The 18,452-nt window shown below is 34.3% G+C and overlaps 2 protein-coding genes across 3 annotated transcripts in view; both read left to right on the top strand.

Annotated features, from left to right (window-relative positions):
* Positions 1–5,765, top strand: part of LOC114359573 (protein lozenge) — a 45,983-nt gene extending 40,218 nt beyond the window's left edge. For both annotated transcript variants that reach the window (XM_028314015.1, XM_028314014.1), the window contains exons 5-6: positions 3,040–3,171; positions 5,055–5,765. In XM_028314015.1, coding sequence (XP_028169816.1) covers positions 3,040–3,171; positions 5,055–5,581 — 659 coding nt within the window. In that variant the 3' untranslated portion in view covers positions 5,582–5,765. The remainder of the gene's footprint in view (positions 1–3,039; positions 3,172–5,054) is intronic.
* A 610-nt stretch (positions 5,766–6,375) lies between these two features.
* Positions 6,376–11,777, top strand: fl(2)d (Pre-mRNA-splicing regulator female-lethal(2)D). Its single transcript, XM_028314013.1, has 5 exons — positions 6,376–6,515; positions 6,642–6,868; positions 9,647–9,771; positions 10,034–10,361; positions 10,784–11,777. Exons 2-5 carry the CDS (start codon positions 6,679–6,681, stop codon positions 11,035–11,037), a joined length of 897 nt encoding a protein of 298 aa, XP_028169814.1. The 5' UTR covers positions 6,376–6,515; positions 6,642–6,678; the 3' UTR covers positions 11,038–11,777.
* The last annotated feature ends 6,675 nt before the right edge of the window (positions 11,778–18,452 follow it).

Genomic DNA, 18,452 nt, shown 5'->3' on the forward strand with positions numbered 1-18,452 from the left:
TTACTACTTGATACCCTTTTCAAATATGTGAAAATAACAATGATGTGACAATAAAACCAATTTTCTATTGTGACTCGATACGCGAGACTTGAAGGGTTAAGACAATTTATGTTATTATACAGGGTGTTAGGTAAATGGGTATATGAGCCGGCACTAGCCTATGTTAACATGGGCATATAAATGGTATGGTGAAGTCAGAAAATTGATATCTTCATTTTAATTAATTAAATTTTCATACAAATCGGATTTTATAAAATTTATTTTGTATGAAAATTAAAATAATTAAAATGAAGATATAAATTTTCTGACTTCACCATACCATTTATATGCCCATTTTAATTAATTAAATTTTCATACAAATCGGATTTTATAAAATTTATTTTGTATGAAAATTAAAATAATTAAAATGAAGATATAAATTTTCTGACTTCACCATACCATTTATATGCCCATGTTAACATGGGCTAGTGTCGGCTCATATACCCATTTACCAAACACCCTGTATAAAATATTTTACTTTTTATAATGCATGCATTTCAGCATACAAATCATGGTACTTTCATGGCAATTACAGTTACAGCTCTGCTACGCTTAAAAGACTGAACCGTAGGCTTTGAGGCAATGGCCTGTTACTACTATGTTTTATATTAAATACTAGCTGACCCGGCGAACTTTGTTCCGCCTTAATGGCAATAAATAACCAGACTTTTTTTTAAATTTCAAACGGGATAAAAAGTACCCTATGTCCTTCTCCTGGCTCTAAACTACCTCCCTGACAATTTTCAGCTAAATCGGTTCAGCCGTTCTTGAGTTATAAGTGGTGTAACTAACACGACTTTCTTTTATATATGTTACGGTTAATGTGATAAATTGAAAATTATTAATAATAACCGGTAAAAGTGATAAATTAATCACATTTAACAGTGATTATTTAATAATTCAACCTTAGTACTAACAAATTTCTTAAAAGAGAACAACATCTTGTGTATGTGCTCGTGTACAGCCAAACTTTTGAACGTTTTGATATCATATATTAATATAATTTGGCATAATGAGTTTGGAATGTTTCTTGCATAATATTACTTTTCCATGATGCCTATAACAAAAGGTTTTGATTTAAAGTGAAAAATAGGTTAAGGTGCGGCGGGGGTGGCCCTTGGGCCACCCCTAAGCCGCCTATTTAGTTTTATACACACATAAATGACCTCATATTAATCACATTTACCAAATCATGCGGTAATTATTCATAATAACCGGCGATTATTCATAATTTTCACATTTATCACTTTGACCGTAACATATACAGGGTGGAAACGATAAGTGATCTCACTCGATTATTTCTAAACTATACAAGATATTGAAAAACTGGTTACTGATCCTGAAAGTGCTTCACGAGCTCTTTCAAACGGTACCAGTAATAGGTTACAGAATAAACTGGAACTATCCGAAAATGCAATGTTTCCAGCTTCCATACTAAATGTATGGCCAACCACACAATATTAGAAGTGTAATTTATTTTTTGTTAAATAATAAACTTAAAAAGTCGGTTAAATAAACTCGTAACTTGCATCTTATTTAAAATTATTGGTGGAAAACATTAGTTTTAGGCTTTAGTTGCTTTAATATTATCAAGAGATGAGTGCCATGAATGTAATAGTACTAAATGTATGGAAGATGGAAACATTAAATTTTTGGATAGATCCAATTTATTCTGCAAGCTAATGTTGATACCGTTGGATAGAGCTCGTGAAGCACTTTTAGGATCAGTAACTAGTTTTGCGATATCTTGTGTAGTTTTTAATATTAAGTAACTTTACCAAATGTATGGAAGCTGTAAACATTGAATTTTCGGATAGTTACCAGTTTATTCTGTAACCTATTATTGGTACCGTTTGAAAGAGCTCGTGAAGCACTTTCAGGATCAGTAACCAGTTTTTCGATATCTTGTATAGTTTAGAAATAATCGAGTGAGATCACTTATCGTTTCCACCATGTATATAGATTTATTGCCTTACATTAGGAGTCAAATATGAAGGTTAAGTACCTACTATTTTGATAGGTACGTACGAGTATGCGCGATTAAGACTGAAGGAAGACTGGACCTGCAACGCTAATGCAAATCCACAGAATACCTAACATGGTCATGCTAATATTAATTATTAATTAAAATAAGTTTAAACAAAAGACAATTTGACATGTAGACGTGACACTATAAAAGTCAATGACATTGGTTTAAAAAGTTGGCACTGACCCAAAAGGCTTAGCACTTTCACTCATATAGGTACAGTCATACTAAATCGAGGTTGAATTACGATTGTATTCATAATTTCGGCTACGTGACCCCAGTTTCGTTGATTTACAGCCTTATAGGAGTGAATCAGCTGGCAATCCCAGTGCGTACGCGCAGGGTTCCGCACACGTGACTGGCATGACAAGTACTTGTTTAACAAAGATTGTTTGGCGACGACGATTACAATAATCTGATTTTGGGATGATCCTCGCAAATTATTTAAATTAATTATTGATTTATCTATGTAAGCCCAAGTCTGGCATTTGACCTCAACCAAAATTGACATTATTAGAGATGATACTATGATACATCACAAATTATACGAACTTAGTAAGTAAGTTGTAAGAAAGAAAATGTATAGGCTTACTGTAACGTGACTTCAAACAATAAGAAAATAAGCATACCTAGAAAAACTACATTAAGTAAGGCTTTTTCCGAAAGATCCACGACTCTATTGTTCTTCTTTTCCCACCGAGTTCATGAAATTTTAAAATTTTCTTATAGAAAATGGTTTTTATTATTTATGTCGTGGGTGGATCCGTTGGGAATCAAAGTATAAACTTACATTTTTTTAAACAATAGAACTGTGGATTTTTAAGAATAAGTCAGTTAATATGTTGACGAAATCAAAAAATACTATTCGGAAAACTGGTATCGTGTATAATCTTACTCATTAGACCTACCTACCAATCTTGAAGCTGAAATAATATTTGTAAGCTCGTTTTTAATTCACCAACGTCTGTTTACAGAAACCAGCGGCAACATTTTGGGTGCTAGCGAGTGGAACACGGGGTATCCTTCGTCCGCCACGGTGTACCCGGCCTACGGACCCCTGCAGCCGGCCTACTACAAACCCGACCCCACCATACATATCCCTGCAGGTAAAGTGAAGCACTGTGTCATCATAAGCTGTTGTAAAAGGGGTTTTGCCACAAAATGTATAAGTGTTAAAGTGATAATGAAAACCTAGAATGCTTTTTTTATCTGTTAAAGTTTTAGCCAACTTATACTACATAAAATACTATGTTTTGAATAATGGAGAGATTATGGAGTTTTGGGCTGACACTGTGTAGGTTTGTTGTCGACACGATAAGAAGAAGAAGATGTTTTAATTGAAAATAATATCAGTTCTGAGCTATCATTACAATTGTATTTTTCAGAACTCTTTATTATAATTCTAATATCTACAAATCCAAAATACTAACTTTTCTAATTCGAAACATTGATCCATTCATCACCATAATAGAAGTAAAAAATATCCTTTTATAAACTTTTAATTGATTTTTCCGGAATTTTCCGATAGAATCGAAAAGCTCTACTGTTAGTTTAAGCGTTGAGCGCCATCTGTTGATACATTTAGCAAACGGTAACTCTAGTCACAGAATAAATAATAGTAGCTCTAGTCCTCTTCTTAGCGCGAGTGGGTAGTGCGGGTACTAAAAAGATTTTCGTAAATAATGTGCAGAACTTTACGCCCGTATTCACAAACATTACTATGAGGTCTCACAGTGCGCGTGGACGCACAGGGAGTGAACACGAACCAATTACAGGGCTTATTCAACCCCGTGCGATCGATTTGCTACTTCACTTGGGCAAGCATCGTTTGTGAATACGGGCGAAGTAAGAAGAATACCCAATGAATAAAAACACCTGCCGTCACCACACGGCATGCCGTGTGGGTGACGGCAGAGTAGAATACATTTGTCACCAACCCCTACTCTTCCCGCGGGTGTCGTAAGAGGCGACTTAGGGACTACACATCAAACAGAGAACGGGTAGCAGCGCTCTCTGACAAACATCAATCTTTTAAACTGCGATCTCCAACCCGCCTGCCAAGCGTGGGGATTATGGCAAAACCCTCCACTTTAGTGGAGGAGGCTCATAGTCCAGTAGTGGACTGTAAAGGGCTGTTGATGATGATGAAAAACACCTGTGTATGAAAAAATAAATATGGGACAATATCAGATTTGTTATAACCATGACTTTGAATTTTGTTTATATTCCGTAAAATTTCCCTGTTACCTATAGTCAAATGGGACTTATTAATAATAGTGAATTTATGATAAACAAACTTCCTCAATTCGTAACCGTAATGTAGCGGTTTACCACATGATAAGTTCCCAATTGGAGGTAAACTGTATTGCTAAATATTCAATATTCTAGTACATATTTCGATGTAATGGTAGGTGTATGCGAAATAAAGGAATATATGTACCTAACTGTGTACATAATTGCAGTTCACTTTTATGGTTAAATCACACAGTTTATCTACTTAATTTACTATTTTGTAACAATTTAAACAACAATATTACTTAAGACTACGGATATTTTTCGGTTTGTTTAGATAGATATTTAGACAAAGCATGAAAACAAATAAAATTAAAAATAAACTCGAATCTCAATGGGATATAATACAGATAGACTTTTAGTCCAACAATGGGATTCCTTTTGTATATTATAATGTTTTAATAAACAAAAATAAGCTGAACTTGTTACAATCGTAAATATTTGAATAGGTACATAATAACTTGAGGAAACAAGCACTTTATATGCTAGTAGAAATAAGAAGTACCTAACTAAGTACCATCAGGGAAAAGATCATTCCATAATATTTACATTTCTCAACGAACTGCAACACCGAAAATCTTTTTGGCACCAATGAATGAACCAACCAGTCGATACTCTTGTTGTTTCTTCAACGATATAAGAGTAAGATGAAGATACAAATAATAGCAGACTAATAATTAAATACGTTTCTTTCCAGTGCTGCCTCCTGAGCTTCCTCTGGGGCACACGGACTACGGCGGCTTCCAAACCGGAGGCACCGGCTTCGTCAAGGGCAGTCCCGGGGGCCCGGCCCTCACTGAACTGAACACGCCGGCCCCAGTCCCCGCCCAGCGATACGACGCTAACTACTACAACTCCTGGCCCACCAACACGTACAACTACAACAACTACCAATACAACAACATAAACAACAACCCAGCCTGCCTCCAATCACATACTCCCTACATCAACCCCAATCCCCAAATGATCCTCCCAAACCTATACTCGACTGTCAACCAAAACCAAATACACGTACACCTGCACAGCTCCGCTGACAAACACAGCCTTGAGCAGTACATTCCCAGCGAAATCAAAATAAGCGACATCGACGGAGGCATCTCTATCACCACTGAACTCCAAGGCGCCGGAGAAACGTCGGGCCTCGTACAAACTTGCGACACCGGAGAAGAAGCCAAGCACGCCCTTTACGGCCCCAGCAGCCAAGAAGTCTGGCGGCCATATTGACAGTTCGCTCACCACGACAATCAACATTCCGTTGTACATATTGTGATATAGATTTATTAGAATAAATAATTATGAAATTCTAGATAATTGTATAGAAATAAATTAATGTTAAACATTAATTCGAAGTTAAGTGTTAAAATGTACCTTTTCATTTATGTTTAAGATATTAAATTAAATAAAAAATTATCCGTGTTTTATTAACAACAACAAAAGCTTTAGTTTTATTAAGATAATAATGAATGAAATATGTAAGTATCGACAGCTTTTAGATATGACCGACGATATTAACTTACTCGTGGGCTACAAGTTGGCAAGAAAGTGAAGTGTTAATTATTATGGTCAAAATAGTTATTAAATTAACTATCATGTTCATTAACGTGCATGAGTGCAGAAAAAATAAATAAACACTTTAAATTCTCTCAAGAACTCAAAAACAAAGAGCCACGTCATCGTTGATAATACTTACTCAAGGGTAACGGGAGATTAGGTGCAATAAATAAATAAATAATTCCATACGCTTCTCCCTTCATCCAGCAATAAACCGAAATTAACGAAAAATTGACTATCAGAATTATTATAATAATCCTCATTTTTTTTCCGCTAAACACGAATAAAATTAGAACAATTTTGAACATTTGAAATACTTTTTTTTTATTTACTGCTGCGTTCACTACAAATAAATTATTAAAATGTCACAAACTTTTTTTTATAAAAACCGGTAACGGTGGCACATCACTATATTAAGTGTTATCTGTGACAGATATTTAAATATTTATTTTTACATCTGGCAACACTACAGTGCTACGTGATAAAATGGCGTTGCTCATGTCTCCTTTGATTTTATGAAATAATAATTTGTGACAATTTTAGTGTTAAAAGAGTAATTATTTATTAAATAATAAAGAATAAATCTTCATATAGACTATTTACAAGTGTAAGTAACGCTTATAAGCTTTGTTGTGAACTTCTACGTCATTCCTTCCTACAGGTTTCCGATAACGGCGGACAAAATGCAAATTAAATGCCTGTTCCAGAATTAACAGTACTTGTTTGCTTGCAGTCGAAAAAGAACATCTTAGTGTATTACTGAGAGTGCAATGTCAGAGGAGATAGAGCGGCAGTGTGAGACGGCGAGTGACAACGCGGGCGGCGGCAGTTCGAAGGAGTCGCGCGTGTTATTGACCCCGCATCAGCTCGATGCCGCGTCCGCGGACTCGCTGCGAGCCGCATGGAGAACCCAGGACTTGTACATAGACCACCTCGAATCGTTGAACAAACAGTTGGAAGGTATTTACGAAAGTTTCCGCTTGTAGCACCCCGAGTTCGGGGTCGGAGCGAACCGCGAGTTATTAAGTTACCAATCGACAATACTTTAACTAAAATTACTAGTGTTACTGTTTTGACCGAATGCTGAATATGTTACTGTGATATTGTTAAGAAATATGTGGTACTGGTGTAATTTAGTTATGATAGTAATTTGAAGAGTTTGGTGTGATGCTGTGCCTGTGGACTGTGGAGTGATCAGTGGAAGTGATAATGAAGGCTCGAGGCCAAGTGGTGACGCCAGGTAACCCTGGATCAGTGTTCAGTGCTGCTATACAACAAGCATTACCCATGAAGAATAATGCTGAGTGGTCTACCCAAGTTACTCATACAAAAGTAAATATGTTTTTCTTCTTACTTTGCTGTATTTTGTCAAGATGTTGTACTTATTTGCTTTGTCTCTATACATTGATGTTGTGTTTAAAATGAAAACATGAACCAAATTAAACCCAACATCATATTGTTTTGTTTGTGAGTTAAAAAATGTATGACATAATGAGTGATGTAGTACTTAAAATGGTTGTCCCACTTATACCATCCCTTAAATGATTTCTAGTATCCTGTTATCATTTTAACAATATATTTAAATGTAATCCCTGTTAGTACTTAACCATTTTTCTACAATCACTCATAACTTGTTTAAAATTTCTGTAATTTAGACCTAAGACAATCAACATTTACTTGATTGTTAGCATTACCTTGGAATTCATGCAAAATAACATGTTTGTATTGATTTCATACATCTTATTATTTCAAAAACTTGTTTTTCAACAACAAAACAGGCTTGTTGCTTGGCATGAATTCCTGTTTCAAATGGGTTAAAAGATGTAGGTTCTGCTTATTTCTATACTTCACTAACTACAATTTTGGTTTTATATGGTATTTTTACTTTTTCGTAATTGTACTATTTAACTTGAAAATTAAAAATATAAGTTTTGATATCACTGTCTACTAGGATACTGATATTAAATATATTTACGAGTAAACAGAAAATCTTTGTATTCAAAAACTCAATCAGGTTCAAAAACTAGCTTCAATTAAGCTAACATGGTCATAATGTTTTAGTAATAAGATTTTAACTTTTGCGTTACATTTCATATTCACTTACTTTCTAATAAATTTGTTAATTTAAACTCAATTCCACTCTCAATTCAAATCAAAACACTTAGTTTTGAGTTGAGAGTGGAATTCAACTCAATAAAAGTCTCAACAAAAAATTACAGTAAGTCCAATGAAGGTTTCTTGAAGAAACTTCATTCTGTAAGTGGCTACAAAATTAATGAGAGAATGAAAATTGAGTGATTGTAATTTTAAACAGAAAAATCAGTTTTTTTAAGTATAAATTTTCACATAGTTTTACAATGCTTGCAAGCATTTAAATTATGTTCAACATTTTCATCGAACACAAGTTACCTAATTATAGGTCAAATGAAAACCCACTTCAGAGTTCCAAATATTTTATTGTTTGGAACTTCTACTACTTTCATTGCAACAACCAATAACCATTGCTGGATGCAGCCTGCTACCAACCAGTTATAAAGAAATTTTAAGGGAGGCCTATGTTCACCAGTGGACGTCCTGTGGCTAAAATTAAGATGACAAACCAAAAACTGCAGCTCGTAATATTTTTGAATTTTAAGAAAATACTTCCTGTGCCATAAGTGATATTAATATTGCCGACACAGACATAAGTAACATCCTCTAGCATGTTGGATACATAATGTTTTAAATTCATGTATGTATATTTGAAAATAATCATGTAAGCATGCTACAGACTTCTGTCAGTGATAGAAAAACTTTAAATGTGAAGGCAAGTTGGACTCGCACAAATGGTTCTTTAACCAACGCCCAACATATTTCTTGTTATAGATGCAAAATACATATTCTGTAAAAAAAATTGTCTACCACTCTACCTAATGTATGGTTCATGAGATAAAGCCTCCTGACAGCAAACAAAGAGCAGAGATAATTAAATAGGGTCTGTTTTGGCACTCTTTCACCTTAAAATCTGTTCTTACTTTACACAACTGACTGACAGACAACATATTATATTCCAAAAACAAATACATATTCAATATTTGAAAGGTTTGAATTTGATATTCAAATTCAAATGGTTCAATTAAATATAAAATTCAAATTGAAATTGAAATGGTTTGTGAGAATTTGGAAATATTTATAAACAAATGAAGACATCCTACTTACTTGATGTTTAACTTCTGAAATTGCTATTTTTCTATATGCTTTGTTTCCTTTCCTTATTAAGTACCTCTAGTTAACAATCTCACAAATTACTGCATTATTGTAATCTTGATTAGTTAAGGTGTTGTCGATTGTTATGTAACTGATTTGTATTGTAATTCTAATTCAATTCAGTAGTAGTAGGTACTTAAGTTACTGTAACTTATTATCGAATTATGGTGAATTTGTAAATACACACATAATAATTTTCTTAAACTGTTTTAAGTATAAGTGGAAATGAAAATGTAGGTAGGCCTATAAGTGGGTGGTAACATAGGGACAAGTTGTATAACTACCCTCTCTCACATCGCAGAGGTTCTGTAACTCGATATATTTTCTCTACTTCTCTCTCTCAACCACCCAATATGCTGGGATGAGTGAAAAAGACAAATAGAGCACATTTATCGAAATCATTCGAAGAATTTACTCGAATTAACGTGCGTACAAGACTACGTGAATTCTTTCAAAATGTGCTGTTACTTCAAACAACCATTATTTCTTCAGGAAGCCTGGAAAAGGCGAAGGAGGTAGAAGATAAGGTAAAACAACAATATGCAGAGTCACAACACAGAGAGAAAGTGCTTGTCCGGAGGCTTGCGGCCAAAGAGCAGGAGATACAGGATTATGTAGTAAGTTTCACTGCATAATGTAATCTCCTTTGGCTGTAATTATTTACGTAAATTAACCTTGAATTACTCTGATTATCTTCAATGGATTGATTCTGATTTCAAATATGTTTACATGCTTTGTCTCCTATAATTTTAGTCTCCTCATACTTGCAAAAATACAGTTTCTACAGTTGTGAATATACATCGAAATACCATAATCTAACTTGTTTTCTAATTAATGGAACAATTAGAAGGTAGTTCAAATTAAAATTACTCATTCCAGGGTCAAATAACGGAACTGAAATCATCACACGCGAGTCTCAACGGTCGGCCGACGCTTTTAGATCCAGCCGTAAACATTTTAATACTAAGGCTGAAGCAAGAACTAACGTCAACGAAGGCACGGCTCGAGGAGACACAAAACGAACTCTCAGCCTGGAAGTTTACACCAGACTCGAATACTGGCAAAAAACTGATGGCAAAATGTCGGCTACTCCACCAAGAGAATGAGGACCTCGGCCGGATGACATCTAGCGGGCGGATAGCGAAGCTAGAGGGCGATCTTGCGTTACAAAAGAGTTTCAGCGAAGAAGTCAAAAAGTCACAATCAGGTCAGTTGGATGTTGAAGTATCTAATTTGTACTAGATAAGGTTATCATCGAATAGGAAGTTTCTATCTGCTTATGATGCTACAATATTTGACTATTTTCTCTTATCAATATGTGGCCATTTGTGCCTAATTATAAACGAACAGCTATTAAATAATAACAAGTAGTATTAAAAAAAAACGCTTACATTATTTAAAAGGCTTCCAATCATCAGATTGTATTTCGGCTTCTCACTGGTCAAAACTTCACACCAAAATGTGTTCCTTCCTTGGCACCTAAGGCTAATTTACAACTAAGACCCGTGTTGTATTTGTCGACACGTTTCCACTGTCGCAACGCCTTACCAATAACCGCCTACATTTTAACTGCATCATATCAGCTCCATAAATGCCACAACTTGATCATAACATTTCATTATATTCCAGAACTGGACGAAATCCTGCAAGAGCTGGACGAGGATGTCGAGGGGATGCAGAGCACGGTTCTGTTCCTGCAGCAGGAGTTACGCGCGACTCATGCGAGCGTGAACGGCGCGCGCTCATCGCCCGCCGCCGACAAGCGGACCTATTCCGGCTCCAGCGCCGACACGCCGCCTGGCAAACGCCGACGCGGCTCCGAGATCTCTCTCGACTACAATGAGGACGAGAACCCACTGACCATCGCCAACGGCGCCGACTAGCCCCGGCGACCTGTGTTCTCCTACCGAACACGCTACCTAAACATGAACTAGTGAAACTCGTGCTCTCGTATCTCTCATCACGTTGAATAATTTCAATCATTGTGGGTGATTATTGAAACGCTACTGTGTTCGGTTCGATCACTCATTTCAAATGTGAATTTATGTATTAACACACCCGAAGTGTAATCTATGAATGAATTCTATGTACTTTCATTAGAAGACGAATATAATAAACGAATATGTGTCATTTCCATTGACAATGAATTGGTGATGATTGTGTCTGACGTGAAAATGAGACTAAGAAAACATTTGGTAAATGTATGGTTTGCGTTTTATGCACAACAGTGGACCATGTGATCAGATTAATAGTGAATCGTTTTTGACATTGTTTTTATACTTGAATATTAAGACAAGACACTCGGTTGACAATTTTATAATTTATTTATGATAAGTGCATTGATTGTGATATATATTAGGGAATCCAATGATGTATGATGAGCAATAACGATTGACTTGTGTTGCCGAATTTCATAGTTTATGGCATTTATTTTATTTACATGCCAGAGTTGTGATGAACTCGAGCCGCTTATGAGAAGTACCGCAAACACCAAGCCTAATGTCTTATTGATTGCCACATATTTATTAAATTTATGCGAGTTTCTACATGAAATGTTTCTATTTTCAAATTACAATGAATGTATATAGAGCTATGTTAATAAACATATATTACTGGCATCACACATCGTGTATTATTTGGCGTCAAACCTACGGTTGTAAAACAAACATGTTGATAACACAGAATCGACGAAACGTATTTCAGGTTGTAAAGTTTTTCTCAACTGTTGTAAAATATTTAATAGGATGTTTATTTTGAGTGCATATTGCATTCTATGTGCTATCGGTAAGAACGTTTGCACCATAATTTTATCGTTTAAAAGTGGCGAGTTTTTAAAATTTTTCATATTTAATTATTTCTTTGACATAAAGCACATTCTAGCGAAGTGAAAAGCGATGATTCAGACTTCAACGTCAGTATAGATCTTTATGATGGAGCTCAAGTGTGGGAAGTTGGACTTAGGAGCTCAAAAGATATCGTGCTCATCCGAAGCCTCATAAACAAGGAAGGTCAGTTATTTAAATTTAATCCATGCTCTCTTTAAAATGTAATTCTAAAATGTCTCTTCAAAATATACAGTGGCGTAGCGTGGCTTTTCGCCGCCCGGGGCCGTCCGGAAATCCGCCGCCCTTTATTTTAATTATAAATATTTTAAAGTTTAAGTATTATACAGTGTGAGTCACGTTAAAGTGTACATATGAAAATAGATGAAACTAGACCTGTTTTTATCGACAAAAAAGAGGTCAAATTTTTTTGAGATTTTTTTTTAATTTTTTATAGAATTTTTTTTCTTCCAATTACTTGTTGTAAAGAAAACGTAATAACTTTTAAACTAAGCGGTATATCTTGATAAAATAAAAACAGTAATAATGCAAAATAACAAGCGATACTAAAATAATACATAAAATACACAAAAAATGCCAACAAATAATAAAAAATGATACTTTTTGAAAAAAATCTGCTTAAAAATTCGTGTTTTTTTGGTTATTTGATAAATTTCTCCAAAAAATGCCCCTATAACAGGTGGTTTTTATTACTTTGTATTATTCTCTATCGTATTATCTTTGTAAAACCAAAAATCGCATGTCTCTATCCCTATCACAACATTTGCTATGATCGTTTGAACAAAGGCCTGCCACAACATTATTCTCCGCTACAGGTAGAGACAATTTTAATTTTAACTAAAATGCTTATTTTACTTCGAAATCTTTTGTTTTTATTTGAAATCTAACTTGTCTTTATCAAAATTACAAATCTAGAGCCATTTTCAGTTTCGTTGTTAACGAAGCGTTGAATGGCGCGCCCGGAGAGGCTTAGTTCAAACGATCATTGCAAACGTTGTGATAGGGATAGAGACATGCGATTTTTGGTTTTACGAAGGTAATACGATAGAGAATAATACAAAGTAATAAAAACCACCGGTTATAGGGGCATTTTTTGGAGAAATTTATCAAATAACCAAAAAAACACGAATTTTAAAGCAGATTTTTTTCAAAAAGTATCATTTTTTATTATTTGTTGGCCTTTTTTGTGTATTTTATGTATTTTTTTAGTATCGCCTGTTATTTAGCATTATTACTGTTTTTATTTTATCAAGATATACCGCTTAGTTTAAAAGTTATTACGTTTTCTTTACAATAAGTAATTGGAAGAAAAAAAATTCTATAAAAAATTAAAAAAAAATCTCAAAAAATTTTTGATCTCTTTTTTGTCGATAAAAATAGGTCTAGATTCATTTATTTTCATATGTACACTTTAACGTGACTCACACTGTATTGAATGGACTTCAGGTACACTATTCACCTTATTTGTTGAAAGTCAAAATAAACTACCACGCACTACTTCAGAAGGAAAATACATTAAGAGAAGCAATTGCTTGAAACCCACAGGAAGTTTGATTTTCTTAAATAGCTCAGCTTTATTATAGTTAGGGAGGCGAGGTAGCTAAATGGCGTAATTCAACGGCGCCGTCGAGACCTGTCAAAATCGAAAGATAAAATAATTTCGAAAAGAAAAGCTCGTATGGCAAAAACCATTTTAGCGGTGGGTTTGGCGTGTACGGTTTTTCAAAAATGTTAAAAAAAACAGTTACTTGGGCATTCTCGAGCGCGTCAGATATTCATACTACGTATGCCCCGAGTGCCTCTGATAACAACGGTATACTAATCTGCCGGTTTGCGTGGTGAGGGTAGGCATATAAAGTAGTCAAAAATGAAAAAAAAATATATATTTACTCGAGCGCGTCAGATTTTCGGAAGGGGTGTTAAGTAGGCCCCAAGGAAGCTCCCTTTAAAAAAACTGACGATTTCGGCGTGACGATAAGTTACGATGAATTTATGAAAATGCAAAAAAAAGTTTTTTTGAAATACTCGAGCGCGTCAGATTTTCATAGGGGAGGTTTATCTCGGTATCCTGAAAGCATATTCTTTTAATCTGACAAAAATGTTGGTGGGTACTCTTAATCTGACCGAAAAAGGTTTTTGGTTTCTTTATTTTCCTTTCTTTCTCCTTGATAAAATGGGGAATTTAAGAATGCCAATAAAGCGAATTTTTTTTTGTAAAATGTATCGTTCGCGACTTATATGCCGTAACGCGTTCTTAGGAAGACGAAATGGCTTCTCCACACTTCCGGTCATGCGGAAACCGGCAGATTTTGTATTTTTAGTAAGTTTTAGATTATATTCTTCAAAATAAAAATAAAAAAATCGCGCTCGAGCATGCCGGATTAACGTTTTTTTTCACAAGTTCGCGACCCTATAACTCGGCGGCGTCAAGGACTTATCGTCAGATTAGTTAAATTTAGTCTTTAAACACTAAAATCAACCCCCAATATCTTAATCTGACGCGCTCGAGTATTTCAGACTATCCATTTTTTTTACTAATCTGATCGTCGATCCTAGGCGCGCGTCACTACATATAGAGCTAAATACTTTACATGGTTGTTCTATTAGGTCTAAGGTATCTCTCATTCTTAAACTGCCACGCTCGAGTATTGCCGAAAATTCCCCTATTCGCCTCCCTAACTATTATGTAACACTAGGTGTATAACAATAAACAATAATAACAAGTATTAAAGTATTTATTTGTCAATTGAGAGTAAATATTATCTTAAATTATATACAGGGTGGAATTTTGTAATGCCACCTGGAGGGAAAGTACTCTTAATATTATAGATAGAAAATTTTTCTCNTTGGGGAATCCCCGCGATAACATTCAGTATTGCACGTACGCCACCGGCCACACTGTCAACAAAAAGATAGGCGCAGAAGACAATCTAGGTATAGTAGTTGCAATTCACGAAGGTGAGTGAGCGTTACTTTTTTATATTGTGGTGGTGGGTGACTCGCTACTGTTCGTTTTTCAAAAGTTTTGATAGACATTACAATATCGTTATGTGCATGTACACGTACGTACACACACAAGCAAAGCTCACTCGCCTTCGTGAGTTGCAAGAATACATACAAAGTGCGCTCGGGCACCGCACACATAAGCCGGTTTTCTATAAGTCTTTCAATCACACCAATAAATTATGGTCGAAATATCTACAGTTTTCGATGTTTTTATTTTTTCATATTTTCTTGTATAAAACAAGTAATAAAATGATATTTGACCTATAGGGAACGGAACGATTTCGACCACAAAAATAATCGTCCGAGACTGTCCCAGATAACGCGTACGTGAGCGGTGTCTATGTGTGCGTTGCTCGAGCGCGCTTAGTAATGTTTTTCTGGCAATTATTTTATATTTATTTTAGTGCATGGGCGCCACGAATGTCCGGCGTGACTAGGGTTGCCACTTTTTCCAGATCCAAAAACACAAAAGCCGGACTCGGTGTTTCAAGAACTCGCTAATCTCAAGAACTTCAGGTCCGATTTGAAATATCATTTTTGTGTTAGATAGCCCATTTATCGAAGAACGCTTTAGGCTGTAAAACTCGACAGCCAATAGGGGCGGAGCAATAAAGAAAAATGTTGCAAAAACGGGAAATATTATTGAAATTGTTTTCACGTTTACGAAGTCGCGCGCACAGCTAAGTAAACTGAACACAGTTTTTAATAAGTGACATTTTGGAAATGTCACTTTAATTTGAAACACCTTTTAACCCTTAACTACTCGCATAAAGAATCTTACATAACTGCTCGCATGGGGTCACAGATAACCCCAAATTGTCTGAGTAGTTTTTAATACATACTGAAATTTATAAGTAAATGAAACTATATTATTATAAAAATGCTTTATTTATTCTTTAATATCTATAGGTAATAACATGAATTTCTTACTAATTATACAAAAACAAGCTAAATTAAAATAATTGTCAATAATTAACAATTTGTACTTAGGTATACTGAGATCATAGGTAATACTTGTATTTTTTAGGAACTGTCCGAATCATTCTTGTTACACTGTTGACAGTATATTTCAGAGTGATCATTGCACACAAATCTTGTACATTTCTTGCATTTTCGATTCACTTGATTGTGCGGAGGATTGCTCGATCTCATTAGCGCTATCATGATCACTTTTTGTTATTTCATCTAACTCTGGCTCAGAACTCGACCCTCCACCTTCTTCTTCATCAGAAACATCTTCCAACCATTGCATAATTTGCTATTTTTTCCTATCTCTACTAACTCTGAAAAAAAAAGACAAAGTAGTAGTAAAACTGAATTTATCAATATTTTTATTGTTTAGAGCTGTAAAAACACATTTATAACAAACATTTATTCATAGGGCAGTCTGTCAACCAGTTGACCTTATGATAATGCAGATCGGATAGAATTATTAAGGACAAGCGAAAACCAAACTATAAATTATTCTAAATAGATTATACATTATTATTCATACTAGCTTAAAATTGTGTCATTTTACTTGATATAAAAGTAGAAAGGTTAGGTAAGTAAGATAACAAGTAGGAAGCTTTCATTCCAGTAAAGTACATCCACTTACTTTACTGTAGGAGTAATAATACCGTTTTCAAAAGCCAATTATTTTTAATATAAAATATAAGTTCGAAAGAAAAGTGCATTCACGGTTTTTAGTAGTCTCAACTGACACTATATTTTCCCATGTTGTGTAAATATTTTTCCTACTAGATAAATATTAGCTGATCCAAATAACTTTAGAAACTATACTTATTTATTATAATTGTTAGTACCTACAGTAAAAGTGGTTTTGACTAGGAAATCATTAAAAACAATTGATAAGTGTAGCATTTGTGTGATTTGTGCATAGAAAATAATGACACCTTAAGGTACTACAGTAAGGTGACTTTTTTTTCTCATAATATTTTAACAAATCTAGCTTTTTCATTTTTCTTTTCATTACCTACTTAATTAAGTTAGGATAGTCATCATAAAAATCATAAAAACATGCTATAACATGTTTTCATTTTCTTAAATCATCTTTAAATGATCTTTTATCTGACAAATACGTAGTTTCTTCAAATATGAGAAATAATAAAAAGCAACATTTCTTTACCCGATTTTTTTTTTTTTATTTTTATTTTTTTATTTATTTGGGTAAAAAAACAGTATTGAAGTACAGTAGCAAATAAATAGTAATAATATACCAATATTATCTAAATTCAACACCAGCATCATTTACCACAGTTTAGATAAAACAGTTAATTAAACTTGTGTTGAGAGTGGCTGTAGTAAACACTTATTACGTAGGTACAGGCGGTAGCACATCGAAGGAGACACTGTGGCATCTTCTGCGGCTGTCTAAATGCCATTTTGCGGCAAAAATCGCATGTAGACAACCATCCATCATACCAACAAATATTTAAATGATGTTCTGCAACAAAAATGTATAGTCCGATGCGCCATCGCGTCGCACTGACTGCATTTTTGATTTTTTTTTCTTTAATATTAATTTAAGTATTTAGGTTAGTAAGAACAGAGTGTAGGCATATTAACAGATTCAGGTAAGTATAGTGAGAATTATTTAGTAGTAATTTGTTGCAATTTCTTACAAAACTTGCGCGCAAAAAGCAAATCTAGTATGAAAATCATCAAACTTCTAATGCTCGTAACTCAGTTCAGACTGAGTTTAGAGGTATACATGTCATAGTAAGTTTGGTTTATTACACTATTTTGTAATCTAAAAACAAGGTTTGGTCGATGGCCGCACGAAAAAAAAAAAAAGACGCCAATTTCCGGCATTGTCTTTTGTGATAGGGATAGAGACATGAGATTTTTGGTTTGACAAAGGTAATACGATAGAGAATAACACAAAGTAATAAAAACTACCAGTTATTAGGAGAAATTTATCAAATAACCAAAAAAGGACGAATTTAAATGCAGATTTTTTTTTATTAATTATTTGTTGGCATTTTCTGGGTATTTTATGTATTTTTTTAGTATCGCCTGTTATTAAGCATTAATACTGTTTTTATTTTATCAGCATATGCCACTTAGCTTAATAGTTATTACGTTTTCTTTACAATAAGTAATTGAAAGAAAAAAAATCTCAGATATTTTTTGTCATTTTTTCCGTCGATAAAAATAGGTTTCTAAATTTTAATATAATATCTTTAGGGTGTTAGGCAATCGTAGAAATACGTACAAAATAAAACAGAGCATTGTATAAATATTTTTATTAAAAAATGTTGTGATTATAATATTGTCGTTTGTCTTAGAAGACCGTGGCGGTGAATACTTAAAGGTTAAATATAGATATTTACCAGAATGTGACCTATGATTCTTTTACAGATAGGTACAAAAAAAAGACCGGGCTTTAGAGATTAGACTATCGTTATGTGCATGTACACGTACACACACAAGTAAAGCTCACTCGT

The sequence above is a fragment of the Ostrinia furnacalis genome, unplaced genomic scaffold (assembly GCF_004193835.3).
Source record: "Ostrinia furnacalis isolate ACB-3 unplaced genomic scaffold, ASM419383v2 OfSCF4490, whole genome shotgun sequence".
Taxonomy (NCBI): Eukaryota; Metazoa; Arthropoda; class Insecta; order Lepidoptera; family Crambidae; genus Ostrinia; species Ostrinia furnacalis.